Here is a 25,757-nt window from a genome sequence, read left to right on the forward strand (position 1 = left end):
ATCAAGAGTTGGAAGGGACCTTGTAGGTCATCTAGTCCAACCCCCACCTGCCCAAGCAGGAGACCCTACACCATTTCTGACAAATGGCAGTCCAATCTCCTCTTGAAGGTCTCAAGTGATGAAGCTCCCACAACTTCTGAAGGCAAAGCTGTTCCATTGGTTGATTGTTCTCCCTGTCAGAAAATATCTCCTTATTTCCAGGTTGAATCTCTCCTTGTTCAGTTTCCATCCATTATTCCTTGTCTGGCCTTCAGGTGCTTTGGAAAATAGCTTGACCCCTTCCTCCCTGTGGCAGCCCCTCAAATATTGGAAGGCTGCTATCATGCAACCATTCGTTGTGTGTGTTAGCCTCCAGTCCCTTAGTCAGACTACACCTAGAGTACTGCATCCAGTTTTGGTCACCACATTATAAAACTACACTATAAAAAAGATGTTGAGACTCTAGAAAAAGTGCAGAGAAGAGCAAGAAGGATGATTAGGGGACTGGAGACTAAAGCATATGAAGAACGGTTACAGGAACTGGGCCTGGCTAGTCTAGTGAAGAGAAGGACCAGAGGAGACAGGATAGCACTCTTCCAATATTTGAGGGGCTGCCACAGAGAGGAAGGGAGTGAAGCTATTTTCTAAAGCACCTGAAGGCCAGACAAGGAATAATGGATGGAAACTGAACAAGGAGAGAGATTCAACCTGGAAATAAGGAAAAACTTTTCTGACAGTGAGAACAATCAACCAATGGAACAGCTTTGCCTTCAGAAGTTGTGTGAGCTTCATCACTTGAGACTTTCAAGAAGAGATTGGACTGCCATTTGTCAGAAATGGTGTAGGGTCTCCTGCTTGGGTGGGATGGTGGTGGTGGGTGGACTAGATGACCTATAAGGTCCCTTCCAACTCTGATTAAATGACTTAAAGTTGCCTAAATTGGGGTGGGGGTAACTGCTCTAGCCTAACACATCGGGAAAGGTGAACCTAGGAGAACGTTTTTTTAAAAAATATTTAGAATATGACTACATAGCTGCATGCTTTGAGTCTCTGCACACCGAGACCACTGCAGCTTCCTAGTCTCCGGATAAAGCAGCAAGGGCAACCAGGATCTCTGAACATGTGCAGAGTATGTCCTTGATACTGCGAGGCTGAAAGCACAGCTGAACCGCTCTGCTTCTTCTGAGCAGCGCTCCCGTCTCCAATCTGGGAGTTTCCTGCTCATTCAAATCCCCCGAGGTTTCTCCAGGGAAAGGAGAACTCTGCACTTGCTCAGAGTCACAGACGAGAAAAGGACACACGAGCGCTTTCCTAAGCCGAAGACACTTTTATACAGTCCGCAACGGGGCTCCAAGGGTTAAACCAACTGAGCCGCGATGCCTAGAGCGGCCCGGAACTGCAAAACACATGGTAGAATGCAAATAATGATGTCATTTCCAGTCCCGCCTCCCTTTGATTTGTGACTTTGATGATTCCAAGTTGTTGGTTTGTTTGTTTTTTACTATTTTATTTACAGGGATTTATTGCCCTTAAAACCTTAAAGGTACAGGAGGAATTCAGGCAAACCTAAACAAAGTTTAAACAGCATGTATGGATTTTAATACGCGCCCAAGGCTCTCATCACAGGCAACCTTAACCCCAGAAAAGCTGATCAGCAACCTTAAAACTCTTCAACCCCCCGTCATTACAACGGAGGGTTTGGGTTCCCGTTTACTTATGCAGAGCGGTCCTTCGGGAATTGCAACGCCTTGCTCCTGTGTCCTTGCTGCGAGGATACGTCCAGTCGCTGGCTGCAGAAGGCTGAACCAAACTGCCTACCTTTGATAGTGCTCCATTACCCTTGGTGCATATGATGTTCAGGAGGAAGGGAGGAGAGAGGAGAGGAGGAAGAGAAGGAGAGGAGAAGAGAGAAGAAGGGGAGAAAAGAGATGAGGAGAAAGAAAAGAAGAGGAAGCGGGAGAAGGGTGGAGGGAGGGAAGATGAGAAGGAATGAGGAAGAGAAGGAGGGAGGGAGGAAGAGATGAGAAGAGGAAGGAGGAAGAGGAGGGAAGAAGTGAGAACGGGGAGGAAGAGAAGAGAGAAGGGGGACTTACTCATGTTTATACTTATACTTATTATCTTATAAGCAATCAACAAATCAAATAAATAAAGATGAGAAGGGATGAGAAAGAGGAGGAAGAGATGAGAAGAGGAAGGAAGAGAGATGAGAAGGGGGAGGAAGAGAAAGGAGAAGAGAAGGGGGAGGAAGGGAAGATGAGAAGGAATGAAGAAGAGGGAAGAGAAGAGGGAGGAAAGATGAGAAGGAGGAAGAGAAGAGGAAGCAGGAGAGAAGAGAAGGGGGAGGAAGAGAAGAGGGGCTTACTCATGTTTATACTTATTATCATGTAAGCGATTGACAAATCAAATAGAACAAAAAAGATGAGAAGGAATGAGAAGGTGGGAGGAAGAGATGAGAAGAGGAAGGAGGAAGAGGGAAGTAGAGATGAGAAAGGGGAGGAAGAGAGAAGAGGAGGAAGGGAAGATGACAAGGAATGAGGAAGAGAAGATGAGAAGGAATGAAGAGGGGAGGGGAGGAGGGAAGAAGAGAGAAGGGGGGAAATAGGAGAGAGGGAGGGAGGGAGAGGAGATGAGAAGGAGGGAGGGAGGAAGAGAAGGAGAGAGAGAAGGAAAGAAAGGGGAGAGAGGGAAGGTGGGAAGGAAGGAATTCTGAATCCCCCAGCACAAGGAATGGGGCAGCTGGCAAAAGTCAGAAATCGCTACAATCCCCATTGGTTCCCCCCCCCCCCCCCCGGCCACTTTTGGTTGTTCTGTTTCTCTATTTAGATAAGACCTCTGAACTCTGTGTATGTGTCTGTGTCTGTGTCTGTGTGTGCGTGTCTAGTAGAACACAGAAATGTTAAAACCCTTGGACAGAAATGACCATTTCATCGCTCTTTTATTTGCAAAGCATCTTCCCATTACACTAAAAGATGATTACCGTAGTACAATCCTTTTAAAGCCGCCCATGCATATGAAAAAGGCAATCCGCTACAGGAACCAGCTACTTTCCAAAAGCACAAATTTGACACAATTCCTACAAAAGGGCAAGATCAAGGAACAAGTTAAGAGGAGGGTGGGGGAATCTCGTAAGTTTGGGAAAATGGGGCTGTTTGCTCAGGAGCAATCCTGTTTGCATTCACACGTTGTGCCACGTCACTGTTTCAAGGAGTCTTCCATTTGCAAATCCCATTTTCTTCTAAAGTTCTGGTAGTCCTTGACTTACAACCACAATCCAGGCCAACATTTCTGTTGCTAAACAAGGCAGTTGTTAAATGAGTTTTGCTCCGTTTTATGGGATTATATTTTTTTTTGGGTCACCGTTGTTAAGTGGATCTGGCTTCCCCATCGACTTTGCTTAGCAAAAGGTATCCAAAGTTGATCATATGACTTTCGGGACACTGCAACTGTCATAAATACGAATCAGTTGCCCAACTGTGATCACAGGACGATGGGGATGCTTCAACAGCCGTAAGTGTGAATGGTTAGAAGTCCCTTTTTTCAGGGCCGTTTTTAATTTCGATCGCTCACTAAACAAATCATAAGTCGAGGACTATCTGTATTGCAACATTTTCAGAATAGATTCACTCGGTCCAAGAGACGTTTCTCCCTTCCACGGCAGGTTTTTCAGAAGGGTTTAATTACAGTGATAAGTTTTCAGTTGCCTTTTTTAAAAAAATCTGAAAATTACCTTGCATTTCAAAGGAAATCAAAGTGCTGGGTTTTACAGTATAACTTAACAAGTTTGTTGTGCTGGAAAGACCTCAGGGTTAAAAAAAAGATTAAAAAAGAGAGACTAATGTAATATAAATAGCGAAAACCTAAACTAAGTATGGATAACAAACACAATCTAAATTTAAAATATACATAACGTACAAAAGAATCAGAAACTCAATAAATGTCAGTGTTTAAAACTCAGGCAAGGATGGATGAACGTGATGGCCATTTGAGAAATTCCTGTTTATAGATTTCGATTTCAAGTACCTTTGGTAAATGACCTAAATCCATCCTTCTCTCGATCCCTTTACACTACAGCACCATTCTGTGTAACAGTTCCCAGAAAATCTCACAACCATCCAAGTAGCTTCAAGAACCGAGGCTCCTTGAGAAAATTTAATATTTATCACCGTAGAGATGCGTGAGACCCTCATTCTCTATTTCAAACTCTTTTATAAAAGCAGCTCATTTCCATCGTTAACCAATAAACGTCAGCCATTATAAGAAGGGGCTTGCCACAAGCCAAAATGGTTTTAGAAATGTGATTTAAAACAAAAACAAAAATTAACTGGCCTGTGCGTTTTTACCCCAATGATTTCATCGGATGAAATATGGTTAAGAAATATTTTAAAATATTTACGGCTTGTGTGTGTGTGTGTGTGTGTGTGTGTGTTTGTGCATGTGCACTTTGGAGTCAATCTTGATTTCAACTAAAAAGATACTCCTTTGGCCTTTTTAGCTACCAGAAAAAGGGAGTGAGGAAAACAAGGCATCCTTGAAATGCCTAGATAATCACCTCGGCAGCCCAAAGTTGTTGGAGCATAAGAAGGTTATTGGAGAACATGATGGATGACGCTTGGAGACGGATGTGTCCCATTGGAGAAGTCAAATTCAGGGGGTGGGGGAAAGACCAGGGTCAAGGGGAAAATGTATAACGTGATTTAGTATCAGCTGCACCCAGCCATGCGCCAACATGTCAATTTCTGATAAACCAATTTACTTTTTCTGAGATGTGGCTAGAGACTTTTGATTTGAATAAGGGTGACTCCCAGGGACAACGACGACAATATTTTCAGAAAACGTTTGCCATTGCCTCCTTTCTAGGGCTGAGAGGGAAGGACTGGCCCAGGGCCACCCAACTGGAACCGAGAGCCTGCCAAGTTTCTAATCTGATGCCTTTGACCACTTCACCAAACTGGCTCTCCTTTTTCTAATTTACAGGAAGCCTGAATTGAATAAGACGTAACCCTCAAATCTCTCAATATTCAAATGCCTACGATAACTCCCACTGAATCTCTGTTGTGTAACATTCTCACACGGCCCCTATTTGTGCTCAGGAGTCCTATGAGACCCGCAATCCTGCACTTATTGTTCTGACCTAGGCTTCCCCCCAAAAGCACTAAGCAGATTCTTTGTCCTGGCAAAACCTGTGATGATCAACACAAACGTAACAAAATCCAAAACATAAATAAATGTCCTTTAATGCCTCCAACTTGACCCCACTGTTCAATAATTCTCGGTTGGAGATAAAACTTACTCAAAAGTAGTCTTCCAAAGAAAGCAATACAGTCTGAACTTAATGAGCAGATAGAGGTGAAATAAAAAACCTCCAAACAAACTACAATGATGGAAATTCCACAACGGACTAGGACAAGTAATTACCAACTTCAAGGAGGTAACAAGGCACTGGAAGGACACCAACCAAGATCGTTTAGCCCCAAATAAAACACACTTTGCTTCTGGCAACGCTGTGTTGTAATCGTCTCTCTTATATACTATTCTCCAAGGCTGCAACCAATGAGGGGATCATGGCCGCTTCCTCTCTCGTAAGCCAAGTTGTTTCCTTCTCCGTTCCTCCCTGCGTGTCCTAGGATGAAGAGGGGATGGGCCTGGTTCTTCCTCTGGCTGCCCAGCCGGCCTCTGCCCTTCCCCAGCCTCCTCCACAACCTCTGGAGCCACACCTCCACTCCCTGTTGGCTGTTCCTCCTCTCCCCCAGAGTCTGACTATAACAAGGGCATGACAAAACCCCTTTTACTAAACAAAGGTGAATTTCTTGGTCATGTGGCTGACCTATTTTATGACTTACTCCCATACAGTTCTAACTTGAGAACTACCTATATAATGGGATTGTTTTGCAAACACCCTTTGCTTTTAAAGTCGGGACCTCCGCCACGCAACAGGGGGCCCCTCCAAATGGCAGCTCCACCCACATGGAAGGTCCATGTTTAAAAACACCCCTCTGTATATATAATTCAAAACTTATAAAGAATCTTAAAGAGCACTGATGGCGTTACCTAGTCTGAACAACCCAATGTCTGCAAGAAAACAACCAAGCTCAGAGAACATCAAGGATTCCTCGTTTTCAAATCTGGTCCAGCCTCAAATCTCTACACCAGATTCCATGACATTCTGCTTTGAGCAATCCAGAAGGGACTGTCAAATTTGGCAATTCCATGAGACAGGGATCAAGTTGGCTCAGCCTTCCACCCTCCCGAGGTCGGTAAAATGACCCAGATTGTTGGGAGCAATAGGGTGCTCACATTGCAGCCCTGGTCAAAAGGGCCCAGCAGAGGTTATACTACCTGAGACTTCTCAGAAAACAACAACTGAATGTAAAACTGCTGGTGACCTTCTACCGCTGCACCATAGAGAGTATCTTAACTTACTGCACCTCTGTATGGTTTGCCAATTGCATGGTGGCAGATAGGGCAGCGCTCTAGACCAGGGGTTCCCAACCACCAGGCCGCTGACCGGTACCGGTCCGTGGAACATTTCCTACCAGGCCGCTGGTTTGCTGGGCGCCGCCATCTTGTTTGACAAGAAAGTGCTTCCAGGTGAGCTTTTCCGGTTGGATAGCGGTGTTTGGGTCCTGAAGGAATCCTTGCGCCTTAGTTTCATCGAAGGGGGGTGGGGCTTCAAACGAAACTAAGGCGCAAGGATTCTTTCAGCACCCAAGGAAAGGCAAGCCGAGCGACCATCCCGAAGCGAAGCCCATCGACAAAGGTACAAAGGAGGAGTTGAAGGTGGCGGGGAGAAGTGGGGGACGGCTGGCTGGCCGGTCGCTCGGGTCGCCTTGCCTTGTCATGTGTGCTGATGCCGGTACCGGGCCGCTGATCATTTTGTGATGCCGGTACCCGGCCGTGGCACAAAAAAGGTTTGGGGCCACTGCTCTAGAGGGTTAAGGTCATTGCCCAGAGGATCATGGGTTGTCCTCTCCCCTCTTTGGAAGAGCTTTATAGCTCCTACTGCCTTAAGAAAGCTCAAAACATTCTCAAAGATCCATCTCATCCTGGGAACCCTTTTTTTTGAACTATTACCATCTGGCAGACGGTACAGAAAAATAAAAACAAGGACAAATAAACTGAAAAACAGCTTCTACCTCAGGGCAGTAGTTCTTTTGAATTCTGCTGTACAGTGCAGTGTTGGTGTGGTGTCGGGGGTTCCCGGTTCAATGTGTGAAGGGTGAAGGATGTGTGTTTGTGTTTATTTTCATAGTCATGATATGCACTGAAGATGGTGTTTGATTTCGTTGTACGAGGTACAATGACAATAAACTAATAGGCTGACTCTAAACCGCTTAGAGAGGGCTGTAAAGCACTGTAAAGTGGTATATAAGTCTAAGTGCTATTTGGCAGATTATTCTTGTTAAAGGAACTGCATTCAAGTTGTTAAGTCACCGACAGGCAAAGATGTACCTTGCAAAATTGGCTCATTCAAACAGTTGTTTGAAATGGCCTGCTGGTGCCCTCTTGGATTCCAAAGATGGTGACTTTGTTGTCTACATACCAAACAATAGCCAGTTCGGTCTAGCGGCAAAGGCTCCAGGCTAGAAAAAAAACATTTTTTTTAAACCTGAAATTAACTTGAAAATTCAAGGGAATCCAAGTGCTTGGGTTGTGGTTCCATCGCAGCCACGAAATCCGGGTGAGTGATCGTGGGCCTGTCCCTCTCTTTCAACCCAACCCACCTCACAAAGCTGTTGTTGTAGGGGAAATAGGAGGAGGAAGGAGTATTTTAAGTATAAAATAATAATAATAATAGGGGAGGGATTTTAAAAAAAATAATAAATAAATAAAGCAAGCCTTCCCTGGGATGCTTTTCCTCAGACAAGCAAACAGAAGGAGATTCTATTTGCAGACGTTTTCTTGTGCTAGAATTGTACCTGTGTGGCATTGGAAATCTCATCCCCAGCTTTCGAGAGAATTAATATCTGGGTGTAAAAAAAAGAACGCAGCATTAATCCATCTTTTTTCTCAGATTCAAAGAAGAGTCCGCCTTTTGCGAAGCCTGCATAAGATGGCAATCTTAAATCGGTTTGATTGTTACAACCTTCTGCAGCTATAGTCAGTCATACTGATTCCCACTAAAATAAACTGGCCGTAACATGCTTAATTCCTGGGCTGCATTAGGGTTGACATTTAAATAATAATAATAATAATAATAAATAAAAAAAAGCATGCTGAAAATCTAACACGCTCCTGGCTATTCATGCATCCACACTTATTATTATCCATGATGGGTTTGTAATTTTGGCAGCATTGCTTTAGGGCTTTTCAAACTTGGTAACTTTTCAGACAGAGTGGACTTTCAACTCCCAGATTATCTGGGAAAGCTTGGGCTGCCTGGGGAAATTCTTTGCGTGACTGGGGAATTCTGGGAGTTGGAAGTCAGCCATCTTAAAGCCGACACAGTTGGGAAACCTCCCCACCCCCTTTAGGAAAACCCCAACAATTTAAAAAAAAAAAATCTTTACGGAACTGCGGTCCTGCGTCACGTCCACAAAGTTTAAAGTTTTCTCTGGACTGCCTGTTCCTCAACTGCCATCTTTTTTTGCATATTTCAGTTTCTCATCAGCTGATAAAAGAGCAGCGGTGCGATTCAACCGGTGTAACAACTGATTTGGTGAAAGCGCGTTTTGCGCGCATGCTCTACAGCAGTGTTGGCGAACCTTTTCGGCACCAAGTGCCAAAACGGGAGCGTGCATGTGGGGGAACGCCAGAAACCGGAAGAGCAGCTCCGTGGCGCATGCGTGCGCCGGAAACCGGAAGAACAGTTCCTCGGCACTCAATTTCTTACCTTCTACTGCAGCCCCTGGGACTAAAACAGCGGAGGCGCAGCAAAACCACTCTGTCCCACGAATGAGCTGTGCTTAAAAAAAAAAAACAGGAAATAAAGCACAGGAAAGGGCAGGGTGGGCGGGGCCAAATGCTCACAGGCACTACCGGTTCGCTTGAACCGGTTGAATCCCATCCCTGCAAAAGAGGCCGTCCTTTTATTTACCAACACCAGAGAAGTCCTCCTGCCGCCTCCCTCTCAAACCTGGGTTTGTTAGGAGTCAGAGCAAGTGGAAGAGACCCAACGGTTCTCTCCTGATTCAGCTAAAAAGGATCCCATTTTGAAAAACGGGGAAGGAAAACCACCCTTCCCTTCAAAGACATTGGCTGTTGTTCCTTTCAACAGTTTCCAGTTCAGTTCTTCTCTTTGCTTCCCTGTTGACTGAGAAAACAAGAGCCCCGGGGACCAAACCGCGCGAGCTGAAGCTGCTACCTGAGGAGAATTTTTACCTCAAGCTCTTCGTTTTTTCCTCCCCTTCCCAAGCTTACTCCCTAAACTGAGTCTCTGTGAAGAAAGAAAGAAAGAAAGAAAGAAAGAAAGAAAGAAAGAAAGAAAGAAAGAAAGAAAGAAAGAAAGAAGGAAGGAAGGAAGGAAGGAAGGAAGGAAGGAAGGAAGGAAGGAAGGAAGGAAGGAAGGAAGGAAGAAAGAAGAAAGAAAGAAAGAAAGAAGAAAGAAAGAAAGAAAGAAAGAAAGAAAGAAAGAAAGAAAGAAAGAAAGAAAGAAAGAATCATTGCCACAAGCCAAACTGTGGAGCGAAGGAATCCAGGGGCTTTCGTGCCATCCTTGTGGAACTGATATCTTTTCAAAAGAAACCCAGTCTCTTTCCAAAAATTCAAAATCAAAATCCCTGCTTTGTGATTTCAGATCAATGAACCTGGCCTTGGATGGGTGCGGGGGAAAAATAGAGGTTTCATTTCTCTCCTCCGTTCAGAGCCTTCACAGGGCTACGGTCCTCTCCTCTGTGAATTCTTTCATAACCAGGATGGCTTGATCGCCCACCGAGGTCTCCTGGATAGTCCACAGGTTCGGCATGCCTGCTTCTCCCGGCTCGGCGGAAGGCGAGTAGGTCGAAAGGGGCCAGTGAAACGGCTCAGCGGGGTGTGCGTACTGGTAATAATTCCCCTGGGCAAAGCTTCCGATATCCAAGAAGATATTGGTCCCAACGGACGCCTTCACGCCACGTTTGGCTTCCAAGGTTTTGTGGCGCTTGGCGTCATGCGTGTTCTGATGTCGGATGAGGTGCGAGCTCTGGTTGAAGCTTTTCCCGCACTCGGTGCAACGGTACGGCTTCTCTCCCGTGTGAATTTTCTGGTGCCGGAGGAGCGTGGCCAGGTCGTTGAAGCTCTTCCCACACTCAGTGCAGCGGTAGGGTTTCTCCCCCGTGTGGATCCGCTGGTGGCGGAGGAGGGTCCGGCGGTCGCTGAAGGTCTTCCTGCACTCCGAACACTCGAACGGCCGCTCCCCGGTGTGCACACGCCAATGGGCCTCCAGGTTGGACTTGTCGCAGAAGCTCTTGCTGCAACTGGAGCACTTGTAGGGCTTCTCCCCGGTGTGGCTTCGCCAGTGGGTCTTCAGGCTGTACTTGTTGTAGAAGCTTTTGCTGCAGCTAGAGCAGTGGAAGGTCTTCTCCCGGCTTTCCACATGGGTTTTCTGGTGGGTGATCAGGTTGGTGGTCCGATTGAAACTCTTCCCGCACTCGGGACACTTGTATGGCTTCTCCCCGGTGTGGATCCTCTGGTGGCGGAGGAAGCTGGTTTTGTCGCAGAAGCCCTTGGTGCAGACGGTGCACTTGTAGGGCTTCTCGCCCGTGTGGATGCGCTGGTGAACTTTCAGGCTCGCTTTCCGGGTGAAGCTTTTCCCACACACTTTGCACTGGTTCTTTCTCTTGCCCTTGTAGTTCTTGTGTTGCGCCAGCATGGCACCGTAGTCGCTTCCCTGGGAACTGTCTTTATTCAGACACTCTTGGGGTTGGCCTTCTTCCTTCTTTCCTGGCTCTTTGAGATTCCCGAAGTGGCTTACCGCATCTTCGTTGTCTTCTGTATCGTCTGACAGCACCCCGTATGGCTCCCATTCACTTCCGCTTTCACAAGGGTCACCTAGTAGGATAGAGAAGGAGAAAGAGAGAGATAGAGAGAGAAAGGGAGAAAGAGAAAAGAGAGAGAAAGAGAGAGAGAGAGACAGAGACAGAAGGAAAAAGAGACAGAGAAAGAGAAGGGGAGAAAGAAAGAGAAAAAGAAACCGAAGGAGAAACAGAATGAGAAAGCAGAGAAAAAAGAGAGAGACAGAAAGAAAAAGAGACAAAGAGAAGGGGAGAAAGAAAGAAAAAACAGAAAGAGAATGAGAAAGAAAGAGCGAGAGCGAGAGCGAAAAGAAAGAAACAGAGAGAGAGAGAGAGACAGAAAGAGAAAAAGAGAGAAACAGACAGAAAGTAAGAGAACGAAAGAGAGAGAGAAAAGAAGGAAAGAAGGGAAAGAAGGAAAAAGGAAAGGAAGGAAGGAAAGAGAAAGAAGGAGAAAGAAAGCAAAAGAAAGAAAGAAAGAAAGAAAGAAAGAAAGAAAGAAAGAAAGGAAGGAAGGAAGGAAGGAAGGAAGGAAGGAAGGAAGGAAGGAAGGAAGGAGGAAGGAAGAGAAAGAAAGAAAGAAAGAAAGAAAGAAAGAAAGAAAGAAAGAAAGAAAGAAAGAAAGAAAGAAAGAAAGAAAGAAAGAATTCTGCATTACAAAAGGGCAAAATCAAACAGTATTCCCAGATGTAGCAAAGTGGCTGTTGCGGAGCTACATAAAACAAAACACAGAACAGAGGAAGGTGAGTGTTATATTTCCTCAGAATGCTTCTAGTTAGGGGATTGAGAAAAATATTGTTGCCCCATTCTGCTGATAGGGCCCGGGAGGGTTGCGTCTCCCCTTTCTTGTGGGATACTCACTTTCAGCCGACCCCATCACAAAAGAGATCCTTCCTGGCGATTCCTGCGGGGGATCCTTGGACACGGGGTCTCCAGCCGCCTCAGTGTCCGCTCCAGCCGCTGTCTCGTCCTCTTTCAGCCACCGAGAAAACGAAGAGAGAGGGAATGTTGGGGAAAAAAAACACCTTATTGCTTTAGCTATTTCCAGGATATAAATGGGTGGTTCTCATTTCCCAAAACAATTTTTCAAAGTTATTAAACAAGTTTCTCTTGTTTAAAAGAGAAAAAAAATAAACAAAAGCCCATCCATCTAGGATTAAAGCAAACCAACAAAACACCTGAAGCTCAACCAGAGCACAACAAAAGAATGTTTATGTTTATGTTTACGTTTATGTTACGTTACATTATGGTGGTATGTTAGGTTATGGTTATGTTATTATGTTTTACGTTATGGTATGTTTTAGGTTAGGTTAGGTTAGGTTTGTAAGAAATAAGGAAATTCAAAACTAAAATGGTATATAAGATGCTTAAATGTTTCACAAATGAGGGTTGGACTGGATAACCTGCAGGATCCCTTCCCATTCTGTTAATCTGTTATCAAATGAAATATATCTCCCTATATCTACGGGCTTTGCTTTTATACTTTTGACGTGCTCCATTGTTAAGCTTTTTAATATTTTTAACTTACGTATAATATGCCTTTTATATTATTATTATGGCTTTTTTTGGGAGGGAGGGTTGTTATAATCTCTTTGGAAAAATGGTAGTATAAGATGAAACTATAAAATGGTATCTTCAGAAGTTAGAAAGAGGCCCTGAGGAGGGGATGCTGTAAAGCTAAGGAAAGATGCCATGTGGGCAGCCAAAGTATGATGTATGGAGCGGTACGGATGAGAACATAAACGAAAGGAGGCAATTTTCCTTGGAGACATCCTGGGATTAGCTGCCACACCTGAGGGCAAATCCAATGAGCTTGAATTTGGGAGGGAATGAGTCTCAAAAAGGAGGGAACTTGGGTGACGAGATGAAACTGTATATAAAGTATGTTTTGGAATTTAAAGGTGTGGCTTTTGATTCGAACCTGCTTGTTGAGGTTCTGAAAGGTCACCGATGCTTTGCAAGCCGTCTATTTATTTATTTTTTTAAAAAAATTATCTTTGTTTTCAACGATCCAAGTTTCTTTCATTGGTTTTGAGTTATTTCCAACAGGTTAGGTTAGGAGCCCCGGCGGTCCAACGGTTAGAATGCAGTACTGCAAACTAACTCTGCCCACAACCAGGAGTTGGATCTTGACCAACTCAAGGTGGACTCAAGTCTACCAGGTCAATACCGAGATCAATAAAATGAGGACCCAGATGGTTTGGAGCAATATGCCGACTCTGCAAACTGTTTAGAGAAGGCTGTAGCGTTATTGCTATTGTTATTTATTTATTTATTTTGTCCTTTAATGACCCCGTAGCCCTGCGCATCGGGGTGGAGTCAGGGAGATTGAATGGAGCTGAGTGTTTATTGGCCGGATGCCTTTCTTGTTGCCAATGCGGAGTTACAGATATTTTCTCACTGTGCCCAGAGAGAGAAATATCTGCGGCTACCTAGGATCAAACTCACAGCCTCCTGATAGTGAGGCGAGAGCTCCACCTCTAGACCACTGCACCCCTCCTGTTATTCCTATTGCTATGTTCTGCAAAATTCTCCATTACCCAGGGTAATACTCCTCCCCCACCCCACAAAAATCGATGAGAAATCTTTTGGCTATAGCAGGCAGCCTAACATCTCGACTTTTCTGCTTTTTCCCTACTCTCTCCTGAGACTCCCTGCATTTCATTTTAAGAGACGACCTCAAGTACTAAGAGTCTGAGATCAGGACCCGACGCTTCCCGCATGCCATAATTCCCACATCCATCAACGGCACAATATAAATCCTAAACAAAGCTTTCTACGTTCCATACCTGCTGATTCCTTTGGCCACATCTCGGTCGGTTGGTTCTCTTCTTCTTCTTCTTCCTTTCCCTCCTTCTGATTCCACAGATTGTCTTCCGCTTCTTTCCCGGGACCTTCACTGGGCACCATCCTAACTGGTCTATTCTTGGCATCATTCTCCCAGGTGTCACCTGTTGGAATCAAGCCCATGAGAAAAGTTAGGGAGAAGCAGGACTTCAAGACAAGATCCTTTTCCCTTATAGATATGGCTGTCAAGCCCTGTTAGGTTCAGGATGCAAGGTCCACTTGGATTTCTGCGAATAACTTTTATTGTTAGATCTTTGTTGTAACGCTGGGCTGGGGGATGGTGGCCCCTTTATGGCTTGTGGACTTCATCTTCCATGCTGGCTCAGGAATTCTGGGAATTGAAGTCCACAGGTCATAAAGGGGCCATCGTTTCACACGCTGGCTCAGAATTCTGGGAATTGAGAATGGGAATGCTTTCAAGGGGGAGATTTTTCCTCATCCGCCCTACAGCCCCGATCTTGCACCAAGCGAAAGCATTCAGGGCTTCTCGAGTGCCGTATAGTTCGGCCATTTTTAAACTTAATGCACCATTGGCGCACTCCTCCTTCAGTGATGATGTTGTCCCCGTACACTTCACACAGTTGCCGAAAAATTTCAATTGGTTTATGTTTTTTTTGCCAACAGAAACCTTATCACTCTGATCGCACCTCACAACTCGCGGGATTTTCAATTGCAGCAACACATTTCAAACGTTTGCTGAGAAATAACGGGCAACGATACGAACCTCCCCCTAGCACAACCAGATGCAGACTGAGCGGCGGACGCACAGGCCCAAGATGGCCGCGCTAGCTCCGCCCCTTCTTGCTACAGACGAAAACGTAATCTATTTTGTGGATAGCCCTCGTATATTTATGATATGCCTGTGATATTTATCATAGGTCGCCCTGTGGCTTTCTCGTTCTTTCTGTTTGGCTTCGCATATAGAAACCTCATCCTTTATAACGATAAGAGAAAGCTTCGCTCCCACCAGAGGATGGAACGGGTTCTTACCCAAAGAGACCACGGTCCCGTAGTTTTCCACCATGACGTCCCGATAGAGAGCCCTCTGTTCTGGATCCAGCATCCCCCATTCGCCTTTGCTGAAACGCACGGCCACTTCCTCAAAAGTCACCGGTCCCTGAGGTGGAAGAGAAAGAATATTTCTTAGAGCCACAGGATTCGAACAGCACATCCCTCCCATTAACCCAGGCCAGCTTTCCCCAAACCGCTCTCCTCCAGATAGGGAGGCATTACAAGGTATAAGTTGGCTATGAACAATAGGAGGACTAGGCCAGCCCAGGTCAAGCCACAAGGTTGGAGAAGGTGGTTTAAATATAGATAGTCCTCGACTTGTGACCACGGTCGAGATTGGAATTTTTCTTGTGGTCATAAAGCGAGAAGGCATGTGACCTCACTTAGTGACAGCAATCCCAGCACTCCACCTTGTCATGGTTACGTGAAGTGCGCTGGTTATTATTTGGGGACTTGCCCCAATCCATTCCCCAAATTATCCTGTGGTAAGATGTTGTGGTTAGCCGGCAGCAGGTGTGGATGGCTGAGGAGAGCGAGGACTCAGATGAGGGGCCGGGACCATTAGGGAGTGGGTTGTTGCCTTCAGAGATTGTGAGGGCTGGCAGCAGTGAGGAGGAGGTTCCCGAGGAGCCTGTGCCAAGTGTGCGTGCGCGCAGGGTTGCTCGCAGGAAAGAGCAGCTGCAACAGCACGGGCGACTCGGGAGTAAGGCTGCAAGGTAATGGCCCCTCCTTCAAGAAGATAAAAGCCAGCCGTGAAGCGAACGTTCTTTGCGGGAAGCAACGACACTTTGAAACTCAGCCTCGTGGACATTACAGTATCTTAAGTTGGACTTTTGTGTTGTGAAATATTTCTTATCTGTGATTCTTGGCAGTCTCGTACAGTTTTGGCAAGGTTTGTGCTTATCCAAGTTAATTAATTTGCAGCAGCCTTTTTAACTGAGGATTCGTCAGACTCATTAAAAGGTTTCTGTTCCCTTTGATTATTTATCTTATTGGAAAAGGGTTTGGGTTGGAACATAAGATGTCCATACACTCCAGGGACCCACCTGATCTCATCTGTTTTAGAAATGCCAATTTAAACCCAGACTTACGAGATCCGGCCACACTGAGGATCCTTCTCGGTAATCACCAGCTCCCTCCCACCTTCCCCCTGTAACAGCAGACCCCTCCTTGAAAATGCCAGGAGGTCCCAGGCTCACCTGATCTTCTTCTGCTTCCCCCAGGAAGAGACCTTCTAGCAGCTTCTGCCTTTGCCATCCCTGGATTTGCACCTGATCCTGGGATAAGTCCAAGTGGGTGGCATTCTCCTCATTCAAGATGGCCACTCCCTCGCTTTCCCTGCTCTTCCCAGCCTGGGATGCGAGAGAGACCCGGGGAGCCATTTGGGGGCCTACCACATCCAGTTCACACATGTTCTCTTCCTTCTTCAGCCTGTCCCTCAACCCTGGGCTCGCAGGCAAAGGGTCTCCTTGCTTGGTCCTCATCTTCAGGACCAACACAGTTGGAATTTGGAGAGGTGAGAAGCCTAAAGGCTCAAGGTCTTGACACGGATTATTGCTTGGTAACACCAGCTGGAGGACACGGTCACCAAAGAAGCAAGGCTGGTTGGTTTCCAGCTAACCAGGAGCTCTTTCCTTGCCTGAAAGAGAGAAGAAAAAAAACCATAATAGCTTAACACAGAAAAGCTAATCTTGGACAGTTGGTTCTCGACATAGAACAGTTCACTTAACGACCGTTCAAAGTTGCAGCGGCCCTGAAAGAAGAGAGTCGTGACCATTTTTAACACGGATGACCGTTATAGCATCCCCACAGCCACGTGATCAAAATTCAGAAAGTTGATTTTGTATTTGGCTTTAGCTGATTACTCGCAAGAATGATAATTGGCGTAACTTTACCCAAAAGGTTTAATTCCTAGTCACTGAAGTCACTGCCTTAAATGACTAAGAATTAAAATGCAGGCAAGGGAGCGAATGAATAGATGTTCTCCCTATCTCTTCTTTCGAGTCCAGGGGTGTCAAACTCAATGCCAGCAGTGGGATCCTACCTGTTCCACCACCAGTTTGGTGATCGTGCGTGTACCTAATGTGCGTGCACCTAACGTGCACGCACAGCTTTCCCTACAACCAGCTGAGGCCTACAGCGCCAATCAACTGAGAGAATAAAACAGAGAAAAGCGCAGGAACAGGTGTGAGGGCCGATCCTGCGCTTTTCTCTCCTTTTTCCTCTCAGGATTTTTTTCTTCCTCTCCCCTGATCCTCGGAGGTTTTGTTTACTACCGGTTCGGCCAAACCGGCTCGAACCGGTAGCATACCACCACTGCCGCAGGCTGCCTGCGGCTGGCAGGGTACTTAAAACTGGCCTGCGGGGCCCGGCCTGGAAATAGCAAAGGATTGTTCCATGGTGCCACAGCTAGCAAAAATGAGGCATTGGGGAGGGGCACCACCCACACACTCCATTCTGGCCAGCAAAGGAGGCCGTCCAGGCCAATTATGGAGTGCCGGGGGGGGGGGCTGCTCCATTTTGGCCAGCAGAGTGCTACAGGAGGCATCTGTTCCCCCACACACACTCTTGGCCGGTCCATGAAGAAGAACTACAATGCTGATCCGGCCGTCGAAGGAATCCAGTCTGACACCCCTTTTCTTAGTCCATCAGAATAAAAACACCAATTGGGAGATCCGTTGTTCAGGTCTCTACCAATCCCTTGCAGGCTCACAAATTGAGGATACTGTGTATACACTATACGGTACTCCACGACTTACAACCGTTTGTTTAGTGATTGCTCAAAGTCACAACAGCACTGAAAAAAAAGTGACTTAGGGCCATTTTCCATATTTACGACCGGTGCAGCACGTAATCAACATTGGGATGCTTGGCAATTGGTTTATATTTACGACGGTGGCGGGGTCCGCGATCCCCTTTTGCGTCCTTCTGCCAAGCAAAGTGAACGGGTGGGAGAGCCAGATTCCCTTTAAACCACTGAAGTGATTTCTGGCAAGAAAGATCCTAAAATGGGGGCAAAGCTCACTTAACCGCCATCCCGCTTAACGAACATCAATTTTGGGGCTCAACTCCGGTCGCATGTTGAGGACTACCTGCATGACTAGAGTAGGCTCCTTAACAGACTGCACCGAATAAATAAATCAATTGCAATCGATGAAGAAAAGGCACCGATACCAAAAAACAAAAACTTGAGAGATTCTCTTTGCAAAGACTTGCATTTGTGTCGGGTTGTATGCGTGTGTGTGTGAGAGAGAAAAGAATCAGTACACTACATATAAGCTATGCCCGTGACGGGGAACCTATGGCATGCATGCCGGAAGTGACATGCAGAGCCACTTCTGCGGCATGTGAGAGGTCTCCCAGAAGAGCCCCACTGCGCATGCTTGCAGCCGCCCGACAGCTGATTGTCGGGTATCTGGCGCGCATGCCCGTGGGGCCCAGCACACATGGCCTTCTGAGTGCTGGCCTGCAAGAAGACCTACACAATTTTCAGCACGGGAGCCGAAAAAGGTTAGCCACCACTGAGCTAGGTGGATATGACCTCACTGATCACCCTCACTCTGTCAAGGACCTCGGAGTACTCATAATCAAACGACCGAAGCGCCAGAGTTCACTGTAACAGCATTGCCAAAAAGGCATTAAGAATTGTAAATCTAATCTTACAGAGCTTCTCCTCTGGAAATATCGAATTGCTAACTGGGGCATACAAAACCTTTGCTAGACCAATACTCGAATACAGCTCATCTGTCTGGAATCTGCATTGTATATCGGACATTAATACAATTGAATGAGTTCAGAAGTATTTCACACGAAGAGTACTACACTCCTCTGCTCGCAACAGAATACCCTACATCACCAGACTTGAAATTTTGGGCTTGGACAACCTAGAACTACCCCGACTACGGTTGGACTTAAGCGTAGTACACAAAATTATCTGCTACCACGTCCTACCAGTCAATGACTACTTCAGCTTCAATTGCAACAATACAAGGACACACAACAGATAACAAACTCAATGTTAACCACTCCAAACTTGATTGCAGAAAGTACGACTTCAGCAACAGAGTGGTCAGTGCCTGGAATGCACTACCTGACTCTGTTGTTACATCCTCAAACCCCCACTCCTTTAACCTTAAACCAGGGGTCCCCAACCACCGGGCCCTGGACCGGTACCGGTCCGTGGAACATTTTCTATCGGGCCGCCGGTTTGCTAGGCGCCGCCATCTTGTTTCGATGAGAAAGTGCTTCTGGGTGAGCTTTTCCGGTTGGAAAGCGGCGTTTAGGTGCTGAAAGAATCCTCGCGCCTTAGTTTCATCGAAGAGTGGGGGCGGCTTCGACGAAACTAAGGCACGAGGATTCTTTCAGCACTCAAGGCAAGGCGAGCCGAGCGACCATCCAGAAGCCGTCCCGAAGCGAAGCCCATCGACAAAGGTACAAAGGAGGAGTTGAAGGTGGCGGGGAGAAGCGGGGAACGGCTGGCTGGCCGGTCACTCGGCTCGCCTTGCCTTGTCATGCGTGCTGATGCCGGTACCGGGCCGCGGATCATTTTGTGATGCCGGTACCAGGCCCTGGCACAAAAAAGGTTGGGGGCCACTGCCTTAAACTATCCACTATTGATCTCACCCCATTTCTAAGAGGCCTGTAAGGGGTGTGCATAAGTGCACAATCATGCCTGCCGTCCTTGTTCTATTGTCCCCATTTTTTCGTACCTATTTCCTGTATTCTTACTCAAGTTTATACAGTACTTATACCTACTATCTTGTAAGCGATTGACAAATCAAATAAATAAAATAAATAGAGAGGGGCTCTCTGTGCAGTCAGCAGCTGCCTTATTGCATCCCCATCTGATTCCTTATAGCTCAAATTAGCAGGGCCATCCATCCATCCATCCATTTAAGCCTTAATCCTGTCCTGTTCCCTCGACTTTCATAGCCATTTTTGCATTTTTGAGTCTCTTTTTTTGCCCGCTCCTCAAACTTAAGAAACTCACCAGATCCTGCCCAGCCATTGACCCCCAGAGTGAAAAAAAAAATTTTTCCTTTGGGAAAAAGGGGGAGTGAGGGGGAAACAGTGTTAAAAGCAGGAAGTGACCTAAACCCATTTTTTTCAACCTTTCTTTCCTAGAAGACACCCTAGGAATAGACATCTCGGTCAATTTAACCCTTGGAGAGAATTTTCCCCCAGGTAAAGCAGCATCCCAGGGAAAAAACCTCAGAGAAGTCTTTCCTGAACCAGAGGCTCTCAAATTGAAGCTGGATGGCCAGTCCCATCATCCCCAGCGGGTAGGCCCAGATGAGCAATGGGAGCTGTAGTCCATGCAGCACCTCTGGAAGGTGGCCAAGTTGGTTAAAAGCAGACAGCTTTGGCTCTCAAGCGGAACAGTCGAGATAAAACTTTGCACATAAATGCAGTTTATGACAAACAGCTCCAAACTACACCCGAGACTAGCCGCTGCGGTTTCTTCTAAAATCCTGGGACTGAGGAGAAACTTCGTCATGGTGAGGGACGGCTTGCCTTCAGAAGTTGTGGGTGCTTCATCTCAATCTCTTTAAGAAGATTGACAGTCACTTGTCTGAAATGGTGTAGGATCTCCTGCTGAAGCAGAGAGTTGGACTAGGCCAGGGGTCGCCAAGCTTTTGGACCTCAGGACCACCAAACTCATCATTTTAAATCCCGCGAGCCAGAGACCCTGGGAAAATCCCCCAAAAAGTCTGCAGGAAAATTCTCCACCCCGTTTTTCTTACCGATCGATCATTCTTTATTTGGGATCGCAGGATACCGTCTCCAGCTCCATTCTCGGGGGGAGAGAGAGAGAGAGAAAGAAAGAGACTTTTGGCTTCATGCAAGGAAAACAGCAGAAGCAGCAGAAGTCTTTCTTTCTCTCCCCCAAACTCCGCCACAAATGAGTCTTTGTGAGACTTGTCGCGCCGGTGCAGCCTCTTGGAGCAGGATGCCTTGCAGGGTCCCAAAGACTCATTCCTGGTGGAGTTTGGAGGAGAGAAAGAAAGACTTTTGCTGCTTTCCTTGCGTGCAGCCAAAAGCAGAAGAAGAAAGAAGCAGAAAGAAGCAGCCCGGTGGCCAGGCGAGGCGCCTGGGGTGAGTGGGGCAAGGTCACCCCCTCCGCCCTATTCCCCCTTCCCCTCACTACCTCGTGTTATTCGCAATGCAAGCGAAGCAAGCCTTGTGTTCCCACAGGCCATCTGGGCGGCACAGCATGGATTAATTACTTTGGGGGTGACATTTCTCTGTGGGGTCAAGTGATTGTTATTTGCAACCTTCCCAGTCATCTGCCCACAAACAAAGTCAAGGAAGCCAGAATCACTTAACAACCAGGGCAAAAAAAAATGGTAAAATCTGGCACAACTCACAACTGCATCACTTAGTGAAAAAAATCCCAATCCCAATCGTGATTGTAAATCGAGGATTAGCTGTATTGTAATGTCATTTATCGTCAAGACCGTGGCAAGGTTTAAAAACCTTTCACCTCCTTTTTCTCATGATCTGCTAGCATCAACGCTGCTTTTTGTGTGTTTCAGTTACACACACCTACGTCCCTAAAGAGTTGTTTCTGTTTGGATCACGACACAAAACCTGTGTTGCCCCATAATCAACCCAGCTGAATGGTAAGTTGATCTTTTGACTTGAAAACACATGTATTGTATATGTGTGTACACACAAGCAAAGGAAATAAAAAAAGATGAGAGCGAAGCTAAGTTTTGACATGGCTTTTCTGCAATTATAAAAACAATGAACCATTGGGAAGATATATGATTGTTTTTATTTGCTCAATTCATTCTTTTTAAACCTATTTTTCCTTAACAGCTAGTGATTTATTTAATTTATTTCCAAAATAAAAGTGTTAATGTGACAGCAAAGAAAAACTCACATACTACATCTAAATATTGCCTGGATAAATCCTTCTGAGTGGAATCTTGACTTATTTCAAAAACCATCTAACATCCAAAATTAAGTCCGTCCCCTTTAAGGTTTAGCGATATTAAAGTTGACCAAAAACCTTTTAGGAGGGCAAATCCATGATGGTTTTTCAGTTGATGTTCAGAGAACCTTTTCTATAGGCAGTAAAACAATAAAAACATAGATAAAAAGGTAGAATTCACAGTACTGTAGAGCAGTGGCCCCCACCTTTTTTGAACCAGGGACCGGTTTCACGATTATTTATTCTTCTACGGACCGGTACCTGAGTAACGCGAGACTCCACTGCCATCAGGATGGCTCTTCGTTCGAAGCCCCCCCCCTTCGACGAAACTAAGGCGCCAGCACCCAAACGTCGCTTTCCAACTGAAAACCCAGAAGCAACTGAAAACCCGGAAGCGCCGTCGAAACAAAATGGCGGTGCCCAAGCTTTGCAGCCTGGTAAAAAATGATCCACGGACCGGTAGCGGTCCGGGGACCGGTGGTTGGGGACCCCTGCTGTAGAGAATTTATCTGTATTTACTTCCTTTGTTCATGTTTATACTCATACCTATACTTGTTATTTTGTACAAGTTTGACAAACAAATAATAAATAAATAAAACTAACAAATGAAAAAAAAAGAAAGAATTACATTTATTAAAGTCACCAAAAAGGCATTAATGAGTAGGTAGCTTTTGACATTCTCCAAAAAATTTAAGTGGAAATTATTCTGTCGGCTGTTCCTCTTCTCCCTCAAAGCCAGTCTCCAACAGGGACATGACACAGTATTTCACATAGCCACATAAATTTTGGGCTCAATTGTGGTCGTAAGTGGAGGACTATCTGTCAACATGGATCCCAATATTCATCCCAGGAGATTGAGCTCCAAAACCTTTGGACCACCACTCCGCCTCCCCCCCAAAAGACCCCGTCTCTTAGACCTGCAAATCCAACTGAATCTCTCAATGCATGTAGTCCTTGTCTTACAACCATTTCTTTTCTGACCGTTTGGAATCGCAACGGCACGGACATACGGCCACTCCTCCCACTTATGACCGTCGCAGCATTCTTACGGCGACGTGATCAAAACTGGGCGCTTGGCAAAGGTTTATGTGTTTATGACCATTTTGCAATATCCTGAGGTCCCTTCGCTGCCAGCTTCCGACAATTCAGTTCAAACCTTTTATTGTTAATGCACAACGTGTGTACCATGAGGTTGGATAAGCCTCCCTTAGTGCAGCCCACCAAAAATACAGAATATATCTCAATGACTCGTAAGTGAATGAAAGAATATCCTATGCCAGTGGCTCATACTAAGAAACACACGATCCTATCTATCTTCTATCTATATACTGTATATAAAAGTGAAATACCACTCACGCATCATCACAAAATCTCCAGAACCGTAAAGCCTACAGACTTGAAATTTGGCACTTTTGTTCCTCTTGGCTTCTAGGTGCTCATTTTCCAAATGACCAGCAGAGCATTAGTATTTCCTATATGATTATTAACACGCTCTGATGCTAAGGAGTTCTACTCCCAGTCCCCCACCTGAAAAGAAATCTGTTCCAAGTGCAAAACACAAGCAGAGGAGTTTCAGTTTCTGTTTTAATTTCACATTAGCAACCAGCTTTAGTACAGAACAGTTGAGCTAAGCCATGACCAGGCTCCTTGCTGTCTCCTTCTTGCTCACACAGCAAATACTGTTTCAGTTTCCAAACAGCCCTCATCTCTCTCACACACTGACAGGACGCTAGCCAGATGAATACCAATGGATGCTGGTAGGCAGACGCAGAATTCCCCCCCCACCCTTATTTTCCTCCCCCAAAACTAAGCCTGATCACAGTTTCATAGCGAAGCACGGGTATCGAGGTAGTATACACATATGTGCTTAACATTACATATAGCAGCCTCTGTGGTGCAGTGGTTAGAGTGCAGTACTGCAAGCTACTTCTGCAGCCAGCTGCCTACAATTTGGCAGTTCAAATCCCACCAGGCTCAAGGTTGACTCAGCCTTCTGGGCTGTAAAGCGTTGTATAAGTCTAAGTGCTATTGCTATTACATTATATTATTGCACCAGTGTAGACAAACTGCACGTTCTCCTGGCCCTGCAAGTCTATTGTACTAAATAGTTGTGGTGTTATGTTGCAGAGATAAGTCAACGGAGGGTGCAGGATTTGCTTTACGACTGCACGATTCACTTTAATAACAGGAGTGATTCGCTTATCAGGAGTGATTCATTTGTATGGTTTGGGTTGCTGGTTACTTTTTATCATTCTACCATCGAGAGCATTTTGGCATACTGTGTAACGGTGTTGTATGCTGGATGCTCTGTTGTGGAGAAGAAGATGCTCCAGAGAGTTATAAACACAGCACAAAAATAAATAAATAAAAATCATCGGTTGCTCTCTTTCTTCTTTGGAAGAGATTGCGAAGACCAGACTCCTCTCTAGAGCACTAAAAATCTCCACAGACCGTTCTCATCCTGGACATTCCTATTTTGAACTGTTAACATCAGGGAGGCGTTATAGGTGTCTTAAAATGAGGACTAGTAGATTGAGAAACAGTTTCTTTTCCAAGGCAATAATTGTCTTGAATCAAACAATGCATATGTGATTTAATCCTATTATTATTATTGTTGTTGCTGCTGCTGCTGTTGCTATTGTTGTTGTTATTATTATTATTTTAATTTTTAAATACTCTGTAGTGTGATTGTGATGTGGTGTTTGGGGCACTGTGCTGGAGTAGCTTTCAAATTTCATTGTATTCGTGGCATGCAATGACAATAAAGATATTCCATTAACAACCGCAGCAAAAACAAAACAAAACGGGGGGCGGGGTGTGTGTGTCATAAAATCGGGCGCAACTCACCACCACAGCCACCCCGCTTGGCAATCTGATCCCCATTCTGGATATAAATCGAGGACTGCCTGCATCTCTTAGTCTAATCCACCAGTAGCCCTGGCCGTGATGGAAGAGGGAAGCCTTGGAGCTTGAGAACACTGCAATCCACGCGTGCAATCTTCAATGAGGAGCCGGCGGGCACCTTGTGGCATCCAGAGGAGTGAAGGGGGAAAGTGGGAGAACCCCTTGCAGGGGGATCCTTTCCTGCAATCGCTTCCTCGGATTTGGAGATCCCCGCAAGCGATCTTAGAAGAGGGTTGGGGGTGGCGGAATCCCACCATTAGAACCACTGGCCCATTCGCAACATCTGGGCTCTTTCCATCCCACCCCCCCAAGCTCGGGCTTTCTTCTTTCCCCCACCCCCTGCTTTTACCTCTTTTCTCCTTTTGCAGCCCCTTTCCCTAACCGAAGGGATCTTCGGAGGGGATCCCTGCCGTCCGGACCGAAGCGGGAGCGACGGAAAGCGGCGAGAAAGAAGGCGAGCCTTCGATCCCTTCTTTCCCCAGCCCGGCGCTCGAGGGGTTAAAGAGATAGACGTGCCAACTCCTAGAGAAGCAGGAAATGTCACCCGGTGGGGGAGAGGAATGCCAATAGCTCCGGGTAACTTCCGGCTCTTCTTTTTTTTTTTTTGGCAAAGTGGAGGGGTAGAGCGGGAATCTCCAACCTTGGCAGTAAAGACTCGTGGAATTCTGGGAGTTGAAGTCCATGAGTCTTAACGATGCCAAGGTTGGAGATCCGTGGGGTAGAGGATCTTCTCTGCGGTGGATCTATGGCAGGGGCCTTCAAACTCCACAGCTTTAAGACTTGTGGACTTCAACTCCCAGAATTCCTCCTCCAGTCATGTCAGCTCAGGAATTCTGGGAGTTGAAGTCTTAAACTTGCCAAGTTGGAAGACCCTTGATCTATGGCGTTGAAAGTGGGTGTGTGTATATAAGGGAAGGGTCTTCTTCAAACTTGGCAAATTTAAGACTTGTGGACTTCAACTCCCAGAATTCCTGAACTAACATGACTGGAGGAGGAATTCTGGGAGTTAAAGTCCACAAGTCTTAAAGCTGTTTAAAGACCCGTGATATAAGTTGTGGGGGTGCTGGAAGGATGAACGGGGAAGCACCTTGAAGGGCCAGCATGTGGCCATCGGGCAGTGTACTGTTCGGAGAAATATCCATCTGGGTTCA

The 25,757-nt window shown here is 46.0% G+C and overlaps 1 protein-coding gene and 1 long non-coding RNA gene across 4 annotated transcripts; both read right to left on the reverse strand.

Annotated features, from left to right (window-relative positions):
• Nucleotides 1–2,895: 2,895 nt before the first annotated feature.
• Nucleotides 2,896–8,803, reverse strand: LOC148126607 (uncharacterized). The gene is made up of 2 exons (XR_015742500.1): nt 7,896–8,803; nt 2,896–3,052 (listed from the first exon to the last, which is right to left on the reverse strand). It is a non-coding gene; the product is annotated as an uncharacterized LOC148126607 (long non-coding RNA).
• A 7-nt stretch (nt 8,804–8,810) lies between these two features.
• LOC113450953 (uncharacterized) lies at nt 8,811–25,098 on the reverse strand. Of its 3 annotated transcripts, none has more exons than XM_087928101.1 (6): nt 21,656–21,817; nt 15,965–16,404; nt 14,745–14,871; nt 13,697–13,858; nt 11,769–11,879; nt 8,811–10,944 (listed from the first exon to the last, which is right to left on the reverse strand). In XM_087928101.1, exons 2-6 carry the CDS (start codon nt 16,247–16,249, stop codon nt 9,785–9,787), a joined length of 1,845 nt encoding a protein of 614 aa, XP_087784227.1. In that variant the 5' UTR covers nt 16,250–16,404; nt 21,656–21,817; the 3' UTR covers nt 8,811–9,784. The 3 variants fall into 3 exon arrangements, with proteins under 3 accessions (XP_087784227.1, XP_087784226.1, XP_026578080.2); XM_087928100.1 differs by lacking the exon at nt 21,656–21,817 and adding an exon at nt 19,756–19,838; XM_026722295.2 differs by lacking the exon at nt 21,656–21,817 and adding an exon at nt 24,956–25,098 and having other exon boundaries at nt 8,815–10,944.
• Nucleotides 25,099–25,757: the final 659 nt, after the last annotated feature.

Source organism: Pseudonaja textilis, chromosome 2 (assembly GCF_049901715.1).
Source record: "Pseudonaja textilis isolate UNSWEBS1 chromosome 2, rPseTex1.2, whole genome shotgun sequence".
Lineage (NCBI taxonomy): Eukaryota > Metazoa > Chordata > Lepidosauria > Squamata > Elapidae > Pseudonaja > Pseudonaja textilis.

Coding starts and splice junctions, on each gene's coding strand:
- LOC113450953 (XM_087928101.1), bottom strand. CDS start 16,249: ATGAGGACCAAGCAAGGAGACCCTTTGCCTGCGAGCCCAGGGTTGAGG. Junction 11,880..13,696: donor GTGGCCAAAGGAATCAGCAG/GTATGGAACGTA, acceptor GGTGGCTGAAAG/AGGACGAGACAGCGGCTGGA. Junction 10,945..11,768: donor TGTGATGGGGTCGGCTGAAA/GTGAGTATCCCA, acceptor CTATCCTACTAG/GTGACCCTTGTGAAAGCGGA.